This window comes from Vipera ursinii, assembly GCF_947247035.1.
Source record: "Vipera ursinii genome assembly, chromosome: 1".
In the NCBI taxonomy this organism is placed as follows: Eukaryota; Metazoa; Chordata; class Lepidosauria; order Squamata; family Viperidae; genus Vipera; species Vipera ursinii.
The window spans coordinates 85,001,237-85,024,017 of NC_139512.1; the positions used below are offsets into that span (position 1 = coordinate 85,001,237).

Below are 22,781 nucleotides of genomic sequence, written 5' to 3' on the forward strand. Positions count from 1 at the left end.
TTTCAGTACAATAATAGAACTCTTGAGAACATACCTATAGAAACCAATTTATCCCTACAGCTGACTTTTCTAAAGAAACTATAATTTTGGAGTTTACAGGCACTGTCAGAGTGAATATACCGTGTTGTTGTTGTTGTTTTTTTAAAAAAAGATATTCACCTGAAAAACTAGACTTAATGTTATCCTTGCATTATAACAACTCATGGCAAACTCCACTATAATCAATTCAGAATTACCTTGGCATGTGCTTTCTTCAAGAACTCCCCCTCTCTCCTCTCCCCAGCCTTCACTCCAAAAGCCTTCGGGAGTTTTCTCCTTGCTCACAATGACACAGAACCTATGCATGGAGGCAGTTTTTCAGAATGTCTTATTTCAACTGATTCTAAATATTTCGATTTTTTAAAATACCTTTATGAAATTTTATAACAAAAGAGATAAAAGCTAACAAGAACTAGTAGTCAAGAAAGAGAAGAGAAAAAAAGAATAAAGAGAGAGAGCAGAATGCAGTAAAATAAAGAAAAAATAGAAAAACGAAAAAGGAGTGACTTATACGTGAAATGTACATGAAACTCTTACTCTACGGTAACAGCATAACATCATTTTTAAATAGTCTGTTAGTATTATCAATCATCAAATTTACATGTATATAATTTCATTTTTATCTGTTTGGCAGAAAAAGTCCAAAAGGGGTTTCCAATTAGCATTAAAATTAATCAATGTACTTTCTCTAATCAAGGCTGTCAATTTTGTCATCCCAGTCAACTCCACCAACTTTACCAACCATTCTTCCATTATCGAATCTTTCCATGGTATAAAAGTCTTCCCATTATCGTATATAAGAATAGAGTTCCATGCAATTTTTCCAATTGTTTTTTCATCAGCCCCAACAAAAATGTCTCTAGTCTCAATTGTATATTGATCTTCAAAAATTCTCTGAATTAATATATGTATTTGAGTCCAGAATCCCAAAGGTGCTTTTTCACGAGGAAACTGGATAATAATAATAATAATAATAATAATAATAATAATAATAATAATAATAATAATACAGTTAGAAGGGACCTTGGAGGTCATCTAGTCCAACCCCCTGCTCAGGCAGGAAACCCTATACCATTTCAGGCAAATAGCTGTCCAGTCTCTTCTTTAAAACGCCCAGTGTTGGAGCATTCACCACTTCTGGAGGCAGGTTGTTCCACTGGTTAATTGTTCTAACTGTCAGAAAGTTTCTCCTTAGTTCTAGGTTGCTTCTCTCCTTGACTAGTTTCCATCTGTTGCTTCTTGTCCTGCTTTCAGGTGCTTTGGAGAATAGCTTGACTCCCTCTTCTTTGTGGCAGCCCCTGAGATATTGGAACACTGCTATCATGTCACCCCTCACCCTTCTCTTCGTTAAACTACACATACCCAATTCCAGCAACCGTTCCCTATATGTTTTAGCCTCCAGTCCCCCAATCATCTTTGTTGCTCTTCTCTGTACCCTTTCTAGAGTCTCGACATCTTTTTTACATCGTGGTGACCAAAACTGGATGCGGTATTCCAGGTGTGGCCTTACCAAAGCATTGTAAAGTGGTATTAGTACTTCACTTGATCTTGATTCTATCCCTCTGTTAATGCAGCCTAGCATTGTGTTGGGTTTTTGGCAGCTGCAGCACACTGCTGGCTCATATTGAAGTGATTGTCTACTAGGACTCTGAGATCCCTCTCACAGTTATTAATATTGAGCAAGGTGCCACCTAGACTATACCTGTGCATTTGATTTTTCCTGCCTAAATCTAGAACCTTACTTTTTTCACCATTGAATTTCATTTTGTTAGATAGCGCCCAGTGTTCGAGTCTGTCCAGATCCTCCTGTATTTTAAGCCTGTCTTCTGGAGTATTGGCTATTCCTGCCAGCTTGGTGTCGTCTGCAAATTTGATGAGTTCCCCATCTATCCCCTCATCCAAATCGTTAATGAAGATGTTGAAGAGCACTGGGCCCAGAACAGAGTCCTGGGACACCCCACTACACACTTCCTTCCATGTAGATGCAGTTCCATTGAGGACCACACGCTGAGTACGGCCTGTCAGCCAGCTATGAATCCATCTGGTGGTGATGCTATCTAACCCACATTTTTCTATCTTATCAAGTAGTAGGTTGTGATCTAGTTTATCAAACGCCTTACTGAAGTCCAAGTAAATTATATCTACAGTATTCCTCAGGTCCACTAATTTTGTCACTTGGTCAAAGAATGTAATAAGATTTGTCTGGCATGATCTGTTTTTGACAAACCCATGTTGACTTTTAGTGATGACTTTGTTTTCATCAAGGTGTTCGCTGATTTGTTGTTTGATAATCTTTTCCAGAATCTTCCCAGGTATTGAGGTCAGGCTGATAGGTCTGTAGTTTCCTGGATCTATTTTTTTTCCCTTTTTTGAAGATGGGAACTACATCAGCTCTCTTCCAGTCCTCTGGTAGTTCCCCAGTGCTCCAGGATCTTTGAAAAATATAGTTCAGTGGTTCTGAGATCACGTCTGCCAGTTCCTTGAGAACTTTGGGGTGTAATCCATCTGGTCCTGGTGATTTGAACTCGTCTAGGCTGGACAGGTGTTCTCTTACCATTTTCTTGCCTATCTTAACTTGCGTTTCTATTCTGTTTTTTATGGCACTGGTTTTGGTAGGTTGGACTGTTTTTTCCCTTTGTGTAAAGACAGATGCAAAAAACGAGTTAAATAGTTCTGCTTTTTCCCTATTGCTTGTCACCTTCTTGCCACTTTCCCCCACTAATGGACCAATCATTTCCTTAACTTTTTTTCTTGTTTTTTATATGTTGAAAGAAGCATTTTTTGTTATTTTTGACTTTGGACACAAGCCTTAGTTTATTTAGTTAGTTAGTTAGTTTTATATACCGCCCTATTCCCGAAGGACTCAGGGCGGTTTACAGGGCAAAAGTTAAAAGATAATATAAAAGTTGAAATAGAATTAAAATGAATTAAATTAATTAATAGCCCAACAAATTAAAACAAAGTTAAAAAACTTAAAACCCCTCAGTCCAGGCCAGATAGATCAAAGAACCAGGTTTTCAGGTCCCGGCGAAACAAACGAAGGTTGGGGGCGGTTCATTTTGAGCCTTAGTTTTCCTCACTTCATCTTTGCAGGCACGGGCTATTTGCTGATATTCTGACTTAGTTATGTGCCCCTTTCCAATTCTTATACTTGTCCTTTTTATCTTTCAATTTATCAGAGAGTTCTTTATGCAGCCATGCTGGTTTCTTTTGAAAGCTGTTATTTTTCTTCTTTGTTGGTATTGTACTAGACTGGGCCTTTATTATCTCACTTTTCAAAATTTCCCAAGCTTCTTGAGTTGTTTTCCCCTTTAGGATTCTCTTCCATGGAATTCTTCTCATGGTCTCTCTAAGTTTATTGAAATTAGCTCTTTTAAAGTCCAAGACTCTAGTTTGGCTGTGTTCTATTGCTTGTGCCTCCAGAATGTTGAATTCCAGTATTGCATGAACACTTCCCCCCAAGGTTCCTGTGGCTTTGACATTTTCTATCATTTCATCTCTGTTTGTGAGAATTAAATCCAATATGCCTAATCCCCTAGTTCCCTTCTCTACTTTTTGGGAGAGAGTTGTCTGCTAGGTTTGTCAGGAATCTGTTTGATCTTCCACTTTGTGCAGATGTCAACACCGTCCACGCTAGAAGCAGCAGCAAGAATAACGACGACGTGGCACGGTTGACTGCAGGAATTTCTTTACTGCGAGAGTTCCATACGAATACAAAGTCAGCGTTGGGAGTTACTCACCCCCAACGCGCCCTTTATACACTGCTTGTAATTGGGCCATTAGCCCCACCCATTAGCCCCACCCTTCCCCTGCGCAGACCAGCATCCACCTGAGCCCGCGTAAAACCCCACCCCTTTACCTGTCTCCCCACACCTTGCTTCACCCCCCTGGCACCGAGGACCACACAGCACGCAGGTAGGTATACGCCCAACACCCCCTTATCCCGTGCCCTAGGGACCCAGACGTGCTCCCCTCCACCATCCTAATACCCTGTGCCGCAGCCGCAGCCCCCTGGCAGCCCCCGTCGTTCAGGCATGGGTGTAGACCGCCCGGCACCGCCGCTGATGTGCAGGCAGCAGAAACGTCCCGGGGAAAGAGGCGGCCGTCCTTCCGCACGCCCACGCGCGCCTCCGGCGGCTCCATTTGCATGACCGCCATACGGACTTCCGGGGCAGCCAGCCCGTGAGGCCGCAGCCGTGAGTCCTGCGCAGCTGTCCTGCGTGAGTCCCGTGCGGTTGCCCGTGGCTGCTTCTGGCTGCTCCGTTGCTGGTGGTGCGGGCGTGGTCTGGCTTCCGCCTGCCTTGCGCGGACGGCACATGTGGTGCTTCCCCGGGTTCCCTCAAGTTGTCGAGCCCATGTGGCTTGACAGCAGAGTTTGTCTCCCAGTTGATATCAGGGTAATTAAAGTCCCCCATTACTATTGTGATGTGCTTCTTACATACCTTAGTTAGCTGACTAGCAAAAAGTTCATCTATTTCCTCTGCTTGGTTGGGCGGCCTATAGTATACACCTATGGCAATGTCATTTTCCCCCCCCCCTTTTATATTGACCCAAATGCATTCAAGTTTACAGTTTTTGTCATTGTTGTGCTCTATTTCTGTAGAGATAAAGTTATTTCTTATATATAGAGCAACTCCACCTCCTCTTTTGTTTAGTCTGGTTTTTTTAATAGTTTAAATCCCTCTAGCTGTGTGTTCCATTTGTAGGTTTCGTCCCACCATGTTTCCATAATGGCAACAATATCATATCCGCCCTCATTTACCTGAATTTCTAGTTCACCCTGCTTACTGTTCATACTCTGCATTAGTGTATAGACATTTGAGTCATTTATGACTGGCCCTGTGTTTACTTGCTGCATAACTTGTGTGGTGCCTGGCTTCCCCTATTTTCTTAGATTGCCAGGGACAGTGATGTTCTGTATCAATTAACTCACTGTCCCCATTGTTTAGTTTAAATGTTCCTCCAGAAAAGCTGTGAATTTATTGCCAAGTAACTCAGTCCCTTTCTTGGATGGATGCAGACCATTTCTTTTATACATTTTTTCAGTGGACCAGCTACAGTCATCGTGACTAATATAACCAAAGCCTTCTCCTTTACACCACTCCATTAGCCACATATTAAATTCTGCTATACCCTGGCCTTTTCCATTTTGCTCCTTATACACTGGTAAAACCTCTGAAAAAGTAAGCCTACAACCTATTCTGCTGAGTTCCTGCCCCAAGCTGTGGAAATCATTCTGCACAGAGAGTACATCTTTTTGGGACAGATCGTTAGTGCCAAGATGTACAATTGCCTCCACATCACAGTCCTTGCTGGCATTCTTGATTATTTTAGAAATATGCTTCTTGTCCCTACTGGCAGTAGCACCTGGAAGACACCTGACCTCCTTCAAAACATCTGTGTCCTTTCCTAAATTTACATCCCTTATAATTGAATCACCAACCAGAAGGTGGCTTCTCTTTTTGGATGCCTTTCTGTTCTTGCATGACTGGTGTGTAATACCAGATTTGCACTTCTTCCTGTTGAAAACAAGTTTTTCATCTTGGACCACGATTCCCTGCTTATTTGAGTTATTATCACAGATACCTTTGCCTGTCTCCTTAATGTCCCTATTAAGGTCAGAAAGGGCACTGTATCTGTTGTGCAGGGACACAGCAAAAGCTTTGTCTTTATGGTTCACAGATCTCACCCTGCCAGATCCCACGGTTGTCCACACTGCCCTTCTCCTGCAGGATCTTTGTGGTAGAGGGGGCTGATAGCACGGAGGCTCAATAGGGTAGAAGGGCTGAACTGGACACCTAATTTCTGCCTGAAGAGCACAGATTACAGACCCTAGATAAATAATCTGTCCTTGTAGACTAGTGATTTGTTTACAGATAGGACAGTTTCCAAGTTTGAAAAGGGTACTGCGAAAGACAGCTGCAAAACAAGTGTTGCACTGAACTAAGCCAGACATTCTTAGATACAACGAATCTCAGATGCACTAGCCCTGAATGTACCGCTGCTTTTTCTTGTTTTTCTTTGAAGATGTTTGCTTCTCATCCAAGAAGCTTCTTCAGCTCTGAGTGGATGGTAGGGAATGGAATGGCTTGATTCCCTACCATCCAGTCAGAGCTGAAGAAGCTTCTTGGATGAGAAGCAAAACGTCTTCAAAGAAAAACAAAGTACAGTTTATTTATTTTATTTTTTTTATTTTTGGGACTTATATGCCGCCCTATTTCCCGAAGGACTCAGGGCGGCTAACAACAATAAAAACAACAATACAAAAGTTAAAAGAAATTAAATAAACAGCCCCAATAAATAAGTTAAACTAAACAATTAAAATTAAAAAACATTTTAAAAAACCCTGTCGTCAGTCCAGGTCAGCCTGATGAAAAAGGAAAGTTTTAAGGCCGCGGCGAAAGGACCGGAGATCCAGGGCCATCCGGAGCTCAAGGGGGAGTTGGTTCCACAGGGCTGGCGCTCCCACAGAGAAGGCCCTCCCCCTGGGGGTCGCCAGCCAACATTGTCTAGCTGACGTCACCCTGAGGAGCCCCTCTCTGTGTGAGCCCACTGGGTGATGGGAAGTCGTTCCCGGCAGCAGACAGTCCTGCAAATATCCCGGGCCTAGGCCATGTAGGACTTTAAAGGTAAGTACCAGGACCTTAAATCTCACCCGGAAGACAACCGGTAACCAATGCAGCTCACACAGGAGGGGTGTAATATGGGAGTATCGGGATGCTCCCATCACTACCCGTGCGGCCGCATTCTGCACCAGCTGGAGCCTCCGGGTGGTCTTCAAGGGCAGCCCCATGTAGAGAGCATTGCAGTAATCTATCCGGGAGGTAACAAGTGCATGAGTGACCGTACGTAGGGGATCTCGGTCCAGATAGGGGCGCAACTGGCGCACCAGGCAAACCTGGACAAATGCCCCCCTGGCCACGACTCCAATATGATCTTCAAAACTGAGTTGTGAGTCCAGGAGGATGCCTAAATTGCGTGCCCTATCAACGGGAGGTAACACCTCTCCTCCCATAACCAAAGATGGAACTTCTTGGACAAGTCAAAATGCCGGTACATAAAGCCACTCAGTCTTGGCGGATTGAGCTGGAGCCTGTTGTTCCCCATCCAAATCCGTACCGCTTCCAGGCAACGGGACATCACATTGAGGGCATCACTGGGTTGGTTCGGGGTGGAGATGAAAAGCTGGGTATCATCATCCTATTGATGATACCTCACCCCGAAACCATGGATGATCTCACCCAGTGGCTTCATATAGATGTTGAATAGGAGGGGCGAGAGTACCGACCCCTGAGGCACCCCACAACTAAGGGGCCTAGGGGTTGACCTCTGCCCTCCTGCCAACACTCTCTGAAAACAGCCCGAGAGGTAGGAGGAGAACCACCGTAAAATGGTGCCTCCCACTCCCAACCCCTGAAGATGTCGCAGCAAGATATCATGGTCGATGGTATCAAAAGCCGCTGAGAGGTCTAATAGGACCAGGACAGAGGAATAACCCCTGTGTCGGGCCCGCCAGAGATCATCCACCAGCGCGACCAATGCTGTACCCGGGCCTGAAACCCGATTGGTATGGTTCCAGATACTCAGTTTCCTCCAGGACCAAAGGGAGCTGCCGTGCCACCACGCTCTCAACAACCTTCGCAAGGGAGCGAAGGTTGGAGACAGGAGGAAGTTATTTAAAATAGCTGGATCCAAGGCAGGTTTCTTTCAAGGTGGCAGGAAACCCCCCTCACTCAAGGAAGCATTAATAACTGCCAGGAGCCAGCCTCGTGTAACCTCCCAAGCCGCATAAACCAGCCAGGAGGGACACGGGTCCAACAAACACGTGGTGGCACTTAATTTCCCCATGATCCTGTCCACTTCATCCGGAGTCACAGGATCAAACTCTTCCCAAATATTATCGGCCAAACCCATCGCTTCCCCCTCGTCAGATACTGCCCAGTCGGAGTCCAAGCCAGCCCGAATCTGAGCGATTTTATCCATCAGATACTCACTAAACTCCTCGGCCCGTCCCTGCAAGGGGTCCTCTTCCGTCCCCTGATTTAAAAGGGAATGGGTCACCCTAAACAGGGCGGCCAGGTGGTTATCTGCGGATGCAATGAGGGTGGCGAAGTGAGCACGCTTCGCCACCTCCATTGTCACAAGATAAGATCTAGAAAAGGATCTTAACTGTGTTCGGTCAGACTCGGACCGACTGGATCTCCAAATGCTCTCTAGGCCCCTTCTCCGGCGCTTCATCTCCCGCAGGTCCACGGAGACCCAAGGAGCAAGCCGGGATCTGCGCCAGGTCAGAGGCTGCAAAGGCACAACACGGTCGAGAGCCTCCGAAGCAGCCCGTTGCCAGGCATCAACTAAGGTCTCGACCGGGCTGTGGGAAAGGGAGGAAGGAATCCAAGCGCCATCTGGAACCTATCTGGGTCCATCAGGCGCCTGGGGCGGAACCACCTGATCGGTTCCACCTCCCAGCAGCGGGGAGTAGCATGACGGAGGCCCAACCGCAGGAGATATTGGTCTGTCCATGAAAGGGGTTGAGATGTTGGAGTAACCCCACCCAGACCATTAAGCTACTGCCCAAAAATAAAAATAAGGTCAGGCGTGTTTCCCCCCTTGTGAGTCGGGCCCTGAATAATCTGGGTCAGGTCCATGGCTATCATGGAAGCCATGAACTCTCGGGCCACCCCCGACGTGCCACCCAGGGAAGGCAGGTTAAAATCTCCCGGAACCATAAGCCTGGGAAACTCAACCGCCAACCCCAAGAGAGCGTCGAGTAGCCCGGGCAGGGCCATTGCCACGCAGCTGGGAGAAAGGTCCATGAGCAACAGACCCAACTGACCCACAGGACCCCACCTCAGGAGAAGGGACTCACATCCGCCTATCTGAGGGGCAGTGGTCTCCCGCGGACAAAGGGCCTCCTTAATAACAACTGCCACCCCCCCGCCCCTACCCTGAGCCCGAGGCTGGTGAAGCACACGGAAATCTGGTGGCATAGCTCAATCAAAGGGACCCCTCCCTCCGGGCCCAACCAGGTTTCAGTAATGCATGCCAGGTCTGCACCTAGTTTCCTAATGAAAAAGCACCTTTGGGGTAACAATGACCTGGGTGACTGAGAATCTCCATAGACATTAAGTCCAGAATATTTTTCACTAGTCTTTAATGCCTGTACTTTACTTACTTTATTTTTCACAAAATACATTTAAAAATCCCCTTCGGTTTCTCTCATCTGTATAATATTAGATTTCAGCTAATGATGATGCTAAGGATGATGCATCTCTATTGCATACTTGTAATTTATAAACAAGCATCAAATTCTTTAACGAATCATAAAGGCTGAAAAAAATGTATCCTTCCTTGAGCGTGTAGAGACAAGAAGCATTAAGTCTTTAATTTAGTCTCTTTTATTTGTGATGCTGTGGGTCATAAAGTGTGTCCAGAATTTGGATTGAAAATATATTTGGAAACAGACAAAAATGACTTTAGAAAGTGGGAGGGGTGGGTTACCTTGGATCTTCTGTGGGTTTTTTTATTGAGCAGATTTTTGCACATAAGCCTACAAGCAACATGTTCAACCCAAACACTGACAGAGTTGATAGAATATACTGAAATGTTATTGCTAGATAAATTGCCAGTATGTAGATTATAGTTAAAGCTTCAAGAGTGTTGTATCTGTTATGAGCCAAACCTACAATTCAAGCTTTTAAAAAATTACCCAGATAGTTTGAGAAGTTAGTAAAATTATATGGTCCTTTCTAAAGCATACCACTTTTGGCAATGCTTAATTTTAACATATGTTTGGAAATTATATTATATCTTTGTGGGATAAATATGTAGTTTTCATGGGGTGATTAGCCCATAGCCCAGAGGTTCTGCAGGCCTGATCTACAGCTAAAATTCTTATTGTAGTTTTTTGTGTACACACGTTGTAAATAAGAATTTATGACCTAAATTAGTATCAGTAAATGTTGAAACTAAGTCCTGATTATTTATAGTAATCATGGACCCATTTCAGGTTAATTTAAAAGAACATTTGGTTATCTTTCTGGACATAGAATATGTTTAAAAAGAATAATGTATCTTCATTTTAAACAGAAACTCGAGCAGATAGAACAAAGAAATTGTTTAGACATTATACTGTTGGATCATATGACAGCATTGATGCTTCAAGGTAAGATACTTTTATTTCATAATGTAAATTGTATATTTTTTCAATACTTAAAAAGTAAACATATGTAGACTTGATCTTCAAAACTCTTAAAGCAGTATGTGTTTTTCACTCCCCATTTATAAACCCATTTATTGGTTACATGGCGTCTTTTGGTAGGATAGAGAATAGCCAAATGTCTTCCCAGAGTGAGCAAAGGATGATGACAACACAACCTGTTTCAATACATTTTAATAGTCCATAGTTTCTCTTACTTCAGCAGGCCAGCTAATTTATCCACAGATACAATGTTCCTGGAGCTCTCTTATAACTGAAATTTAATAATTGCCTATAGATAGTCATTATTGTTGAAGTGTAGAACCTACAACATTATTTATCTAATCAAGATCACCTTCCAAAATTATTCCTCTTTTTTTTCCTTCCCATCAGTTCCTGTTTCTGGAGTTACATCCTAATGCTACATAACATGTCACATTTTAATGCAGTTTTGGAAAACTTGTTTGGGGCATTCTGTTAATTCTTATCTAAAATGCTGGCTTGCTGTTTCTTGTACTTCCGATACTTTGAGTTGCGGTAATGTTATATGACAGTAGTCCCCAATCTTTCTGGCACCAAGGACTGGTTTTGTGAATGACAGTTTTTTCCATGGATTAGGAGAGATGCTTTCATGCACAACATAGATCCCATGCGTGCACAGAGAAACTTTCCTTGCTCTCCTGCCACTTCTGCAGGTCAGTGGCCTGGGGTCGGGGACTCCTGTTATATGACATATTCAAGAATAGAATATGAACTGGTTTTGAAGAGATAGCATGAAGAAAGAGGTATACAATTTTAGGAAGCTTGTGGATTTGCAATTGGTTGCAGCCAGAAATACTTTTACTCATTCCTGGTAATATCCAATCTAATTTCATTCAGAAGAATCTTCAGAAACTACAACCCCTATTCCCAAGTGGGGATCACATTACACAGGTCCTGTAATGCAGGGCTTTTCAACCTTTTCACAGATTGTACCACTTTTAGCACATGACAATATTTGAGTACCACCAGTGCTTAGCAAGGTGTCAAAAACTTGATGACTAAAAAAAAGGGGGGGGATTTTGGGTTTTACTGATTAGATTCCTTTGTTGTTATAGAAATGGCTAATTTATAGTAATATGGAAAAGTAAAAAATTGAGTTTCAATGTTAATGCTTCCTTCTACTGCAACAGAGGAAGTCTCTTCTTTTTCCCTTCTCCCCCTCACTTTTCCCCCCTTTTTCCTCTCCATTGTGTCCTACTATTTGCTTTTGTAATTTTGTATTTTATTGTATAATCTAATAAAAAATTACAAACTGTAGAAAAAAAAGTAAAAAAGTACCACTTTTAATTTCTTTGGTGGCTGTTCCTTTGCTGAATCACTTTTGCTTTGCACTGACAAATGTATGATAAATTTATCCATGTTTATTAATATGCACCACTACCAGCTAGTTCAGGGGTCTTCAAACTTGGCACTTTTAAGACTTGTGGACTTCAACTCCCAGAATTTCTCAGCCCTCATGGCTGGTTGAGGAATTCTGGGAGTTGAAGTCCACAGGTCTTAAAGTTGATAAGTTTGTAGACTCCTGAACTAGCTTTCCTGGGCTCCAAGATCACCGCAGACGGGGACTGACGCCAAGAAATTAAAAGACGCTTGCTCCTGGGGAGGAAAGCCATGGCAAATCTAGACAGCACACTAAAAAGCAGAGACGTCACCCTGCCAACAAAAGTGCGTATAGTCAAGGCTATGGTCTTCCCAGTTGCAATGTATGGCAGTGAAAGTTGGACCATAAGAAAGGCTGAGAGCCAAAGAATTGAGTCCTTTGAACTATGGTGCTGGAGAAGACTCCTGCGAGTCCCTTGCACTGCAAGGCGATCAAATCGGTCAGTCCTAGAGGAGATCAACCCTGACTGCTCTTTAGAAGGCCAGATCATGAAGTTGAAACTCAAATACTTTGGCTACCTAATGAGAAGGAAGGACTCACTGGAGAAGAGCCTAATGCTGGGAAAGGTTGAGGGCAAGAGAAGAAGGGGACGACAAAGAATGAGGTGGCTGGATGGAGTCACTGAAGCAGTAGGCGTGAGCCTAAATGTACTCCAGAAGATGGTAGAGGACAGGAAGGCCTGGAGGAACATTGTCCATGGGGTCACGATGGGTCAGACATGACTTCGCAACTAACAACAACAGAGCTAGCTGGTTGGCCCTTCTGAGCTCTTCCACAGTGTAGTAAGAATGCACCCCTCCAATCCCTTCCCTGTACCCTTAAAGAGACAGGAAACAAGTGCAAAGCAAGAAAGTAAAGAAACACAAACTCCATTTTTTTTCTCTTTAAGCTGCCTCAGGCGTGTCACGTGTCACAATGTTCCAGTCCAAGACAGAAAGGCTCCAGCAATTGCGAAAAGCTTTAGCTTTAAATTACAGACTCAATTAAAGTGGATAAAACTAATTACATTTGTTTAAAGGGATTAAACCTTTCCTTTTGTCTTTTTCCCCTTCCCCCACCCAAACCATGTTCTTTTATAGCCTCTCCTCTCTTCCCCCCCTCTTTTTTTTCTTCAGTTCACCTCTAGCTCTGAGCTGCTTCCGGAAGCACCAAGCAGCTGGAGCCCTGCCGGCTCCTGTGGCTTCTGCCGAGCCCAGACAGTCCTGCAGCTGCAGCTGCCTCTCCCTCTCCCTCAGGCTTGGCTCACTTAGGCTCATGCCCCTCCCCTGCTACACTTGGCTAACAACTGCATACCACCTGCCATGTGGCAAAGTATCACAAGTGGTACACATAGCACTGGTTGAAAAGCCCTGCTGTAATGTACTGATTTGCCAGTTTGTTTCTGAGCATAATTCAAAGTGTTGGTGAATAAATATGTTGGATTTTTTTTAAAAAAAAATCCTATCTAGGGAGCTAACTTGGCACCTGTCTGTTGATATTCTGCCAATCTTTCAAGCCATTTCTTTTTAGGAAATCATTATTTAAATGGTCTTATCCTGGAGAAGGTCTGCCTACGTGATTGTGAGCAGTGGATACCAATTCCACGGGATATAATCAATTTTTGGTGTAAAATTAAGATTGTATATCCTACCTTTATTATTTTTATTAAGTATTTTGTAATAACTTTTATAATTGCTTTTGCTTTTCTTCTTTCAACATTCTGTACTGCTTCATTTAAGGTTAGAAATCTCTATAAAAATAGAATTTTCTAGCTTAAGTATTTATACATAGATTTCAGTGAATTGCACACATGTTAATGGAGAAGTTTTAATAACCTGCCATTTATCTAAAGTTATAACTGCATGTGCAGTTCAGTTTCAATGTGTAACTTCCATGGCATAATTTGTTCAAAGCAGGTGGATTGTATCTGAAGTGTTATTCTCTTTCTTCAGTAATATTAGCATGTAAATGCCATATGCACACTTGGAAAGAGGAATACATTTTGCATATTTTATATAAATATAAAAAACCTAGCAAATTGTTTACTCTGAAACTATTTTAGAGCAGTTTGAAATAAGTATGGTGTACACTAGAATGGCAGGGTATTTCTTTGTTAAGTACAGCATGATATACACAGGAGACAATAATAGTGAGCATAGATAATATGTTGGCAGCATTTTAATTAGAATAAGGTCAATAATTGATGGCCCTTCAAATGTTACAGCTGCCAGTTTCTGTTCAATCATGCTGTCTCAGCTGCTGAGATTTATGGTTCAGCTACATCTTGAAAGGTAAAGTTTCCCAGTCTCTAACTTATAGAAGGTTGGACTGAGTTCCTTGCTTTTTCATCCCTTTCCCAAAGTATTGGAGGAAACCTTTGGACCCGGTTTTAGGGGTGCAAAAGATGGACCATGATGGAGCACATTAGCCTACTTGCTGACATTAGATGTCACTATGTATTTGTCTATATCAGGGGTTTCAAACTTGCAACGTCACATGATGGGTTGCGACGTATTGTGACTTTTTTGCCATTGCCGGCAATGGGGTGGGCGCAGTTTCGCTATGATACATCCGGCCCCTGGGCTGGCAGTTTGACACCTCTGGTCTATATGCACATAGTTTTGGATATATCTTATCTTTAAAGGAACAGAGTTGAAATGGCAAAAAATATTTGGAAAGGAATGGAAGAAGTTGACTAGTATGGATAAAGGTGAGTTGGATGGTCTAGTACAGTTAGTTCTTGGTTACTAACTACCTCATTTAGTAATAGTTCAAAGTTATGACAATGTGAAAAAAAGTTTTACAACCAATACTTGCATTTACATCCATGGCAGCATTTCACATTAATGTGATCACCATTTGGGCCCTTCATAGCTGACAGGTATTTTTGACGAGGTGCCACATCCATTAATTTCAAGCTTCCCAACTAGCTTGTGAGAAGCAGAGTTAATGGAGAATCAACAAATCATGGTTTGTATGATGCCTTGTATGATTTGCTTAAGAACTGAATGAGAAGTGACATCATAAATCTGTCATGGTCACCTGATTTTTCACTTACTGACTACAATGTTTAGTGATGGAATTACTGGTCCCAATTATGGTTGCTGAGCAAGAAATACTTACACAGTCAGGGATATCAGAAAGCAAGAAAAAAATAAAAGGAGAGATAAAATAGAAAACAGAACATCTGTAGAGCTTAAAAGTGAGAGCCAGTTGGCTAGAAACTGGGAGATTGTGAGTTCTAGTCCTGTTTTGGGCATGATGCCAGTTGGGTGACCTTGGGTCAGTCATTCTTGGACCTAGGAAGGAGGCAATAGCAAACCAGTTTGTGAAAAACTTTCCCAGGAGAACTTCCAGGACTTGTCCAGGCAATGTCTGAGAATCAGACCCAATTAAATGGAAGAAAACAAAAGAACTTAAAATGTGTCCACATTAAAAACTTTGTTTAAAAATTAAAGGAAACATATTTAATAAAGGAAGGGGGAACAGCTATGTTTTTTAATTAATGATAAATTTAATAAATAAATAAAATGTGATGGAGTTATTGAGCTGATGAAATATATAAAGTGCACTCAAAGATGCTTAAATCTCTTGATTTTGTTTCTGTTTTAACTATCTCTGGAGTATTTAAATAATAATAGCTCATAATTCACTTTATATAATTTTACAGAGTAAGCAAAATATGATTGAATACAGTTCCTTGGGCACCAACAATTATATAAAACAGAATACAAAATAATACACTTAACACATGCCAAAATGATACTCACTTGGCTTTTTGCTACACACAATAGAGTTTAAAGTACATTATAGGTTAAATAACTAGCAATTTTATTGTTCCAGACACACTTCTTTCAAGCTCATATTCAAATAACATATTTTCTACGTTTCTTTTTCTTCTCTTTCATATGAAAACATGCTATTAACATGGTTGTAACCTGCCTTCCAAAAACTTTGCAGTGAAATTTTGAAAATTGAATAAAACTACATAGGAATATTAAAGTAATATACAAAGGGGAAGAAATGAAGGGTCAAAATAATTCTACCACATAGTAAGATTCAAATTTTTATAAAACAATTAAAAAACTAGGATAATTTGCAGTATATTTATAATTCTAGATATCTTATCCTTTCAAGATATCTAGATATCTTATCCTTTCAAGGACCTGAGAGAAAAAGGGGAAGACAAATATTGGTACATAAGGACCACTAATTGGATCAGCCAAATAACATTTTAGTCCAGCATTTTATTCGTATACTTTCTATTAAAATCTCTATGGGACGCCCACAAATAGAAAAATAAAATGACTATGATACTCTGTGATTGATTGTGATACTGTGAAATTCATTTTCCCTTCCCATTCATGTCATTTTCAGTGCTAAAAAGTTACATATATGTTGTGTATTAATATAGTTTCATAGGACAGTTATAAAAGGTTAACTGCTATTGTTCATTCAAATCCTTAACCATCTGTATATATATGTATTGCAAGCCTGTGTTTTGGGTGGGAATGTTTGCTTTAAACTCATTGGCTGCCGCCTAGGTGCGGTCCGTATAAATAGGAGTCAAGTGGCTGTTAGAGCCGCTTCTGTGCTGATTGAATAAACGAGCTGTTACTTTCACTCCCGTCTCTTCAATGCCTCACCGATCTCAGAATATACTGCTAAGGAAGAAAGAGCTGGAGGCTTAAGAGCCAAGAGTCACTAAGGGGTAAGACCAGGCATCACTGCCCTGGTAGGAACAGCATTCTCCCCTTCTGCCTGCCAGCAAGCCACGCTGTAGGCATCACTATCCTAAGGGATCTGTCCCTAGGATTTGCACAGAAGCCCTTAGCAGCGTAAGGCATTGAGAGACTAAGTAACAGTCAGCTATGGCCAAAGTTGGCAAGCTATCCAAATTTGACGTATCGCACCCAGAGCAATGGAGTTCTTATGTCTCCCGGGTCAAAAATTACCTGAGAGCAAACCAGGTCAGGGAAGATGGACTAAAGGCTGTAATATTACTCTGCGTATGCGGCCAGCCAACTTTTGACATAGCAGAGAATCTAGTCACCCCAGCCAGTTTGGAGTCAGTTACCTACACTGACTTAAAAAGAAGACTTAAAGAACACTTTGAACTGAAACTATCCATCATTACCTTGACAGCTATCATCTGTAAAGGTCGCCAGAGGGAATCTCCATCTGAAGATTTCCCCAGGAGAGGTAAAGGGGTCCCAGGGCAAAACAGAGTAGGATATTGCTCTGGAAGGAAGAGCATTCTGAGAACAAGAGCCCATCGCCCCCTAAAAAAAAACCTTAGACTAAGAGTCAAGCTACAAGGAGTTCCATGCTCAATGGAATTGGACACTGAGTCAGCCCTGTCCATAATCTCCTACAAAACTTTCAGTTACATCTGCAGACATGGCAGGAAACGAGTCAGACTCAAGCCGTCAAATCTAGTATTGACAGATTTTCAAAATTCCCGCGTAGCGGTTGAAGTCGAAGCCACTTTAAAAGTAAAGTTCAAAGAGTTTGAGGGTCCCCTCAAGATCATGGTAGTTGAAGACCAGCGCACAAGCCTGATCGGCCTAGACTGGTTTGATGCCCTGGGCATCCATGTGACTGGCATTAACAGAACTCAAACAGCAGATTTGGCAGCTGTCTGCCAGGAATTTGCTGATGTATTCAGCCCCAGCTTAGGCAAATATAATGGTGCACCAATCACCCTCCACCTTGATCCAACTGTAACCCCAATCAGGATCAAGCCTCGCAGAGTGCCTTTTGCCCTTAAACCCAAGATTGATGGAGAGCTAGATAAGTTAGTGCATCAAGGTGTGCTGTAACCAGTAGATAGCAGTTTGTGGGAAAATCCCATAGTCACACCAGTTAAAGCAAATGGTGAAGTGCGCATCTGTGCTGATTATAAGTGCAGCAGCATGCGTACCCAGTACCGGTAGTTAGCCACATCCTGGGAGGTCGCTTATTTGCAAAGTTAGATCTGGCACAGGCATATCAGCAACTGCCTGTGGCTGATGCCACTGCAGAGGCTCAAACAATAGTTATCCATAGAGGGATATTCAGGGTTTGTCTCCTGCAGTTTGGGGTCACCGTAGACCCAGGGCTTTTTCAGAGCATGATGAAACGCAGGCTCAAAAATATTCCAGGTGTGTGTCCTTATTTTGATGATGTTCTAATTGCTGGGGAGTCAGCAGAAATATTAGCAGAACGTCTAAGAGCTGTCCTTCAGCACTTCCATGAAGCGGGGCTGAAACTCAAAAGAGACAAATGTCAAATAGGTGTGAATTCCACAGAGTTCCTGGGATTCTGGATAGACGCTGCCAGAATCCACCCTGCTGACTCAAAGCTTAAGGCTATTCAGCAGGCTCCCAGACCTAAATCAAAGGGGGAGCTGCAGGAATTTTTAGGGTTACTCAATTTCTACCATACATTCCTTCCTCATAAGGCTCCATTAGCAGAGCCTCTACATAGGCTCCTGGATAAAAGGGCACCATGGTACAGAAGTAGCGTCCATGAAAATAGTTTCAAAGCAGTCAAATCATTGCTGTCTTCAGACTCTGTGTTAACACATTTCAATGAAAAACTGCCTATCAGTATTGCATGTGATGCTTCATCATACGGGATAGAAGCAGTTTTGAGCCATTTAATGGCTGATGGGAGGCAAGCTCCCATAGCATATTATTCAAGAACATTTTCTCCTGCGGAAAGAAATTACACGCAAATTGATAAAGAGGCATTGGCCATAGTGGCAGGAATAAAGAAATATAATGATTTCCTTTATAATTGCCCATTTACGGTCTTTACAGACCACAGGTCTGTTTACTGCAGACAAGCAAACCCCTCAGATCCTCTCTCCAAGGATGCTGAGGTGGTCAATCTTTATGGCAGCCTACAGTTACAGGCTAGTCCATAAGCCTGGCAAGGAAATGGGCCATGCTGACGCACTCAGCAGGTTGCCCCTCCCTAATTCAGAACCAGAACCCGCACCTGCTGCACACATCCTGGCAATCCAGGACATGCCAGAGTCTCCCCTTCACTCAGGGGATGTTGCTGCTGAAACAGCCACTGACAAAACAGTCTTGTTTTGAACTGGGTGCTATGGGGGTGGCCAGAAGCCAGTCCTGGGACAGAATTTCACAGCTTCATCAGAAGACAAGATGAACTATCACCATACAAGGGCTGCATTCTATGGGGAAGTCGACTTAGAGTCCCACACACATTAACAGCAAGAGTCTTAAAATCTCTGCATGAGGGACATCCTGGAATAGTCAGGATGAAGGCACTCATGAGAAGCTACCTGTAGTGGCCAGGATTGAATAAGGATATAGAGGCTCAAGTGAAAGGATGCCAGGTTTGCCAGCAGACCAGACCTGAAATGCCTCAAGCCCCAGTACATCACAGGGAAACCACACAAATCCCCTGGTCTAGGATTCACATAGACTATGCAGGACCCTTCCAAGGACAGGTGTTCCTCATTGTAGTGGACAGTTACTCCAAGTGGTTTGAGGTAGCACCTGTCCCTACTATGACTACTGCCAGGACATCCAGGAACTGCGCAGAATCTTTGCCACACATGGCTTACCTGATGTAATTGTGTCAGATAATGGGGCACAATTTACTGCTGCTGAGTTTCAATCCTTCTTAAGGACTAACATGATTAGACATGCTACCTCAGCCCCTTTTCACCCGGCCTCAAATGGCCAAACAGAATGCATGGTCAGAACAACCAAGGAGTTGTTAAAAAGAATAGCGTCTGGGGATTGGCATCATCGGCTGGCAGACTTTCTGCTCTGCCAGCATACAACCCCCTGCGCATCAACGGGCCGTAACCCAGTGGAACTGAGATGGGGACATCGGCTGACCACAAAGCTGGACTGTCTCCATCCGGACCGAGTAGCATCAGAAACAGCGCAACCCAAGCCCCCGAGGAATTTGCAAGTTGGTGACCGAGTTTGGGCAAGGAACTATGGACAGGGGCACCATGGGTGGTAGCAGTGGTTTGCAAGGTGTCAGGACCACTGTCATATGAAGTGGTCCTGAAGATGGTCAGGTGGTTTGCCACCACATCAATCAATTGCGCCAGCGGCAGGCTAATCAAACCCTGGCTGCCGACAGGAGAGTCGGGAGCTACCTGACAACTGTGATGCGCCAGAGTCTCCTGGGTCTTGCAAGACTCACTGAGACATGTAGGATGACTTAGCCTCGGTTGAATCACCACAGAATGTAGGAACTGTGCCAATAGAACAGAACTTGCTTGTGGATCTGTTCCCCAGTCTTTCCGGAACTGCTCCGTTCACAGACATGAGCACTGATCTACCCGGCCAGATCAGCCAAAAAGACACCGGTCTACCTGAAGCAAGCGGGTCAAAGAGCCCTGGTCTACCCAGCCTGTAAAAGAGGCTGGTAGACCGGGAACCTCCAGCAGTGATGCGGCAATCAGAACAGTCACAGAAGCTGCCTGCCTATTTAAAAGACTATGTACATTTCCTTGATGTGTGAGTTATCTACGGGGAAGGGGTACTGTGTATTAATATAATTTCAGAAGGCAGTTATAAAAGGTTAACTGCTATTGTTAATTCAAATCCTTAAGTGCCTGTATATATATATGTATTGCAAACCTGTGTTTTGGGCTCAATGGGTTAGGACACTGAGCTTGTCGATCAGAAGGTCGGCAGTTTGGCAGGTCGAATCCCGAGTGCCGCATAGCAGAGTGAATGCCTGTTACTCGTCCCAGCTTCTGCCAACCTAGCAGTTCGAAAGCACATAAAAATGCAAGTAGAAAAATAGGGACCACTACGGTGGGAAGGTAACAGCGTTCTGTGCGCCTTTGGCTTCTAGTCATGCCGGCCACATGACCACGGAGACGTCCTCGGACAAATGCTGGCTCTTCGGCTTTGAAACAAAGATGAGCACCGGCCCCTAGAGTCAGAAACGACTAGCACGCATGTGCGGGGGAACCTTTACCTTTATTTGCTTTAAACTCATTGGCTGCCACCTAGCAGCAGTACATAAAAAATAGGATTCAAGTGGCTGTTAGAGCCGCTTCTGTGCTGATCAAATAAACGAGCTGTTACTTTCACTCCCATCTCTTCAATGCCTCACCAATCTCAGAATATAACAATATATATAATATGATTAGAACCAATTTATAGCTCCATAATTCAGGAATATGTGTACTCTGTTTAAAGTTGTCTAAACTACTACTATTATTTCTGGCAACAAATTCCACAACTTAAGTGTATAGCTTATAGTGAAGACATCATCATTGACATGGGACTTATCTGCTGGTGTTAGCATTAGCTTCCAATTTGTTGATTTTGTAGTGTGTGAACCATCCCAAGATAGCCATCTCTTTGATCTTAAGCTAACAGATTTTCTGAAAACTTAAATGTATTCTTTAGAGAATCATTTTATTAAGACTCCCCAATGCATTGTCTCTAGTTCTTTTAATAATGGTAGTTGAACAAAAATAATGAAATGATTTAAGAAAATGTATGCATTAAAAAAGCTAGATATCATAAAGTAACCCCAATTTACCTTCAGTTTTATCACTTTCCAATAATTCCTAGGAGCCAAGTCTGATTTGCCATTGCCTGAAACTATTAGCTGTGTTTAAGGTGAAGCTGAACCTACAATTCTCCCTCAGTTTTCTAATCCTCACTAAATTGTCACATTCATTCTTTTCAGGTGTCTAAACTGCACTGTAAAGGTTTTGTAATAATAGAAACATCATACTGAGCAAATGAATAGAATCTGGATTTCAGATGGTTGTTCATACAGCAATCACCACACTTGTAGCAGTTACTAGAATAGACGTATTAGTTACAATACATGGGATTGAATATGAAGCAAAATGACCCTCCTTTTCCCCCTTGGGGGCTGCCTGAATACATTTGGTTAGCTATTGGGTGACATAGATTGGTGCACTAAGTTATTACTAGTCTCTACTAGCAAGGATTTTTTTTCAAAGTTTTATACATGAAATACATTATATTTTATTTTGGGATAATTTTTAACAGCAGAAATGAAATATGTGATGATCCCAAAGCAAATACCTGCTTAAAATTAATACATATCAAGGTATACAATTTTTTAATTTGCTTTATTGGCAGAGCATGGGAGAAGGAAACAAGTAGTAGTAAAATGTTGCAGGTATTCCTCATTTGTGGACTGCATTCAAAGTTACAAAGCTGCTGAAAAAGGAGATTTTTCAGCAACTGCAGCATTCCCGCAGTCATGTGATCACAATTTGGGTGCTTGGCAACTGGCACACATTTATGGCAATTGCAGCATCCTGCAGTCATGTGATTGCCATTTGTGACTTTCAGAACCAGCCTTCAACTTTCAGGTATTTCAAATACACACAAAGAGAGAGAGAGAGAGAGACAGACAGACAGACAGACAGATCAGGGGTGTCAAACTGCGATACGTCGGGACATGTCACGTGATGTGGTGAGTTTGACACCTGTGGACTAGATCATCTAATCCAACTTCCTATGCATTGTAGGAATTGACTACTAAAACATGATTAGCTGGATTTCCAGCTAAGAATAAGCCTGTTTAAGACTTTCAAGTTTTGTTTTTGGATTTTTTTTCTGCAGTGAACTCTTCTGGCTTAGAAATATGATTAAATCTTCTTCCATATATAATATGTTGGAGGCCTTTACACAGATCTTTCATAATATTCAAATATAGGGACTGTGAAAAGCTTTTAAAACTTTTATCTTGTGAACCTGTAAATTCTTCATCATTGATTTGGAAGTATGCTTCAGATGGTTGTTTTGCTGAATGATCCAGCTTTTCAGTTTTAATTTCTAGGGACATTAGGTTCTTAGATATGTTAATATTTAACTGAATCCTTTCTGTCTTCCATCTGCACAGTATTTTCTATGCCTCTTGCTCTCATATAATCCTAATGTATAATGGAGCCACCCTGAATGGCAATGTTATCATTGTGGAACCAACAAGCTCAGCTGTAAGCATAAGCTGAGTAGATACTGGCCCAAAGCAAGACCCAGAACGGCCCGCCAGAAGTGCATAGACACCACTCCCGGAAGTCCAGAGGCGCAGGCCCAAAACAGACTTCCGGAAGCAGCATCCACACCGAGAATCGGTTGTTCACATATTTGAATCCCACCACTAGGTAGC

At 42.6% G+C, this 22,781-nt stretch overlaps 1 protein-coding gene across 5 annotated transcripts in view; it reads left to right on the forward strand.

Moving 5' to 3' along the window:
• SHANK2 (SH3 and multiple ankyrin repeat domains 2) overlaps nt 1–22,781 on the forward strand; it is a 394,189-nt gene that overhangs the window by 193,656 nt on the left and 177,752 nt on the right. For all 5 annotated transcript variants that reach the window (XM_083374122.1, XM_083374125.1, XM_083374126.1 and 2 more), the window contains one exon: nt 10,126–10,201. In XM_083374122.1, coding sequence (XP_083230248.1) covers nt 10,126–10,201 — 76 coding nt within the window. The remainder of the gene's footprint in view (nt 1–10,125; nt 10,202–22,781) is intronic.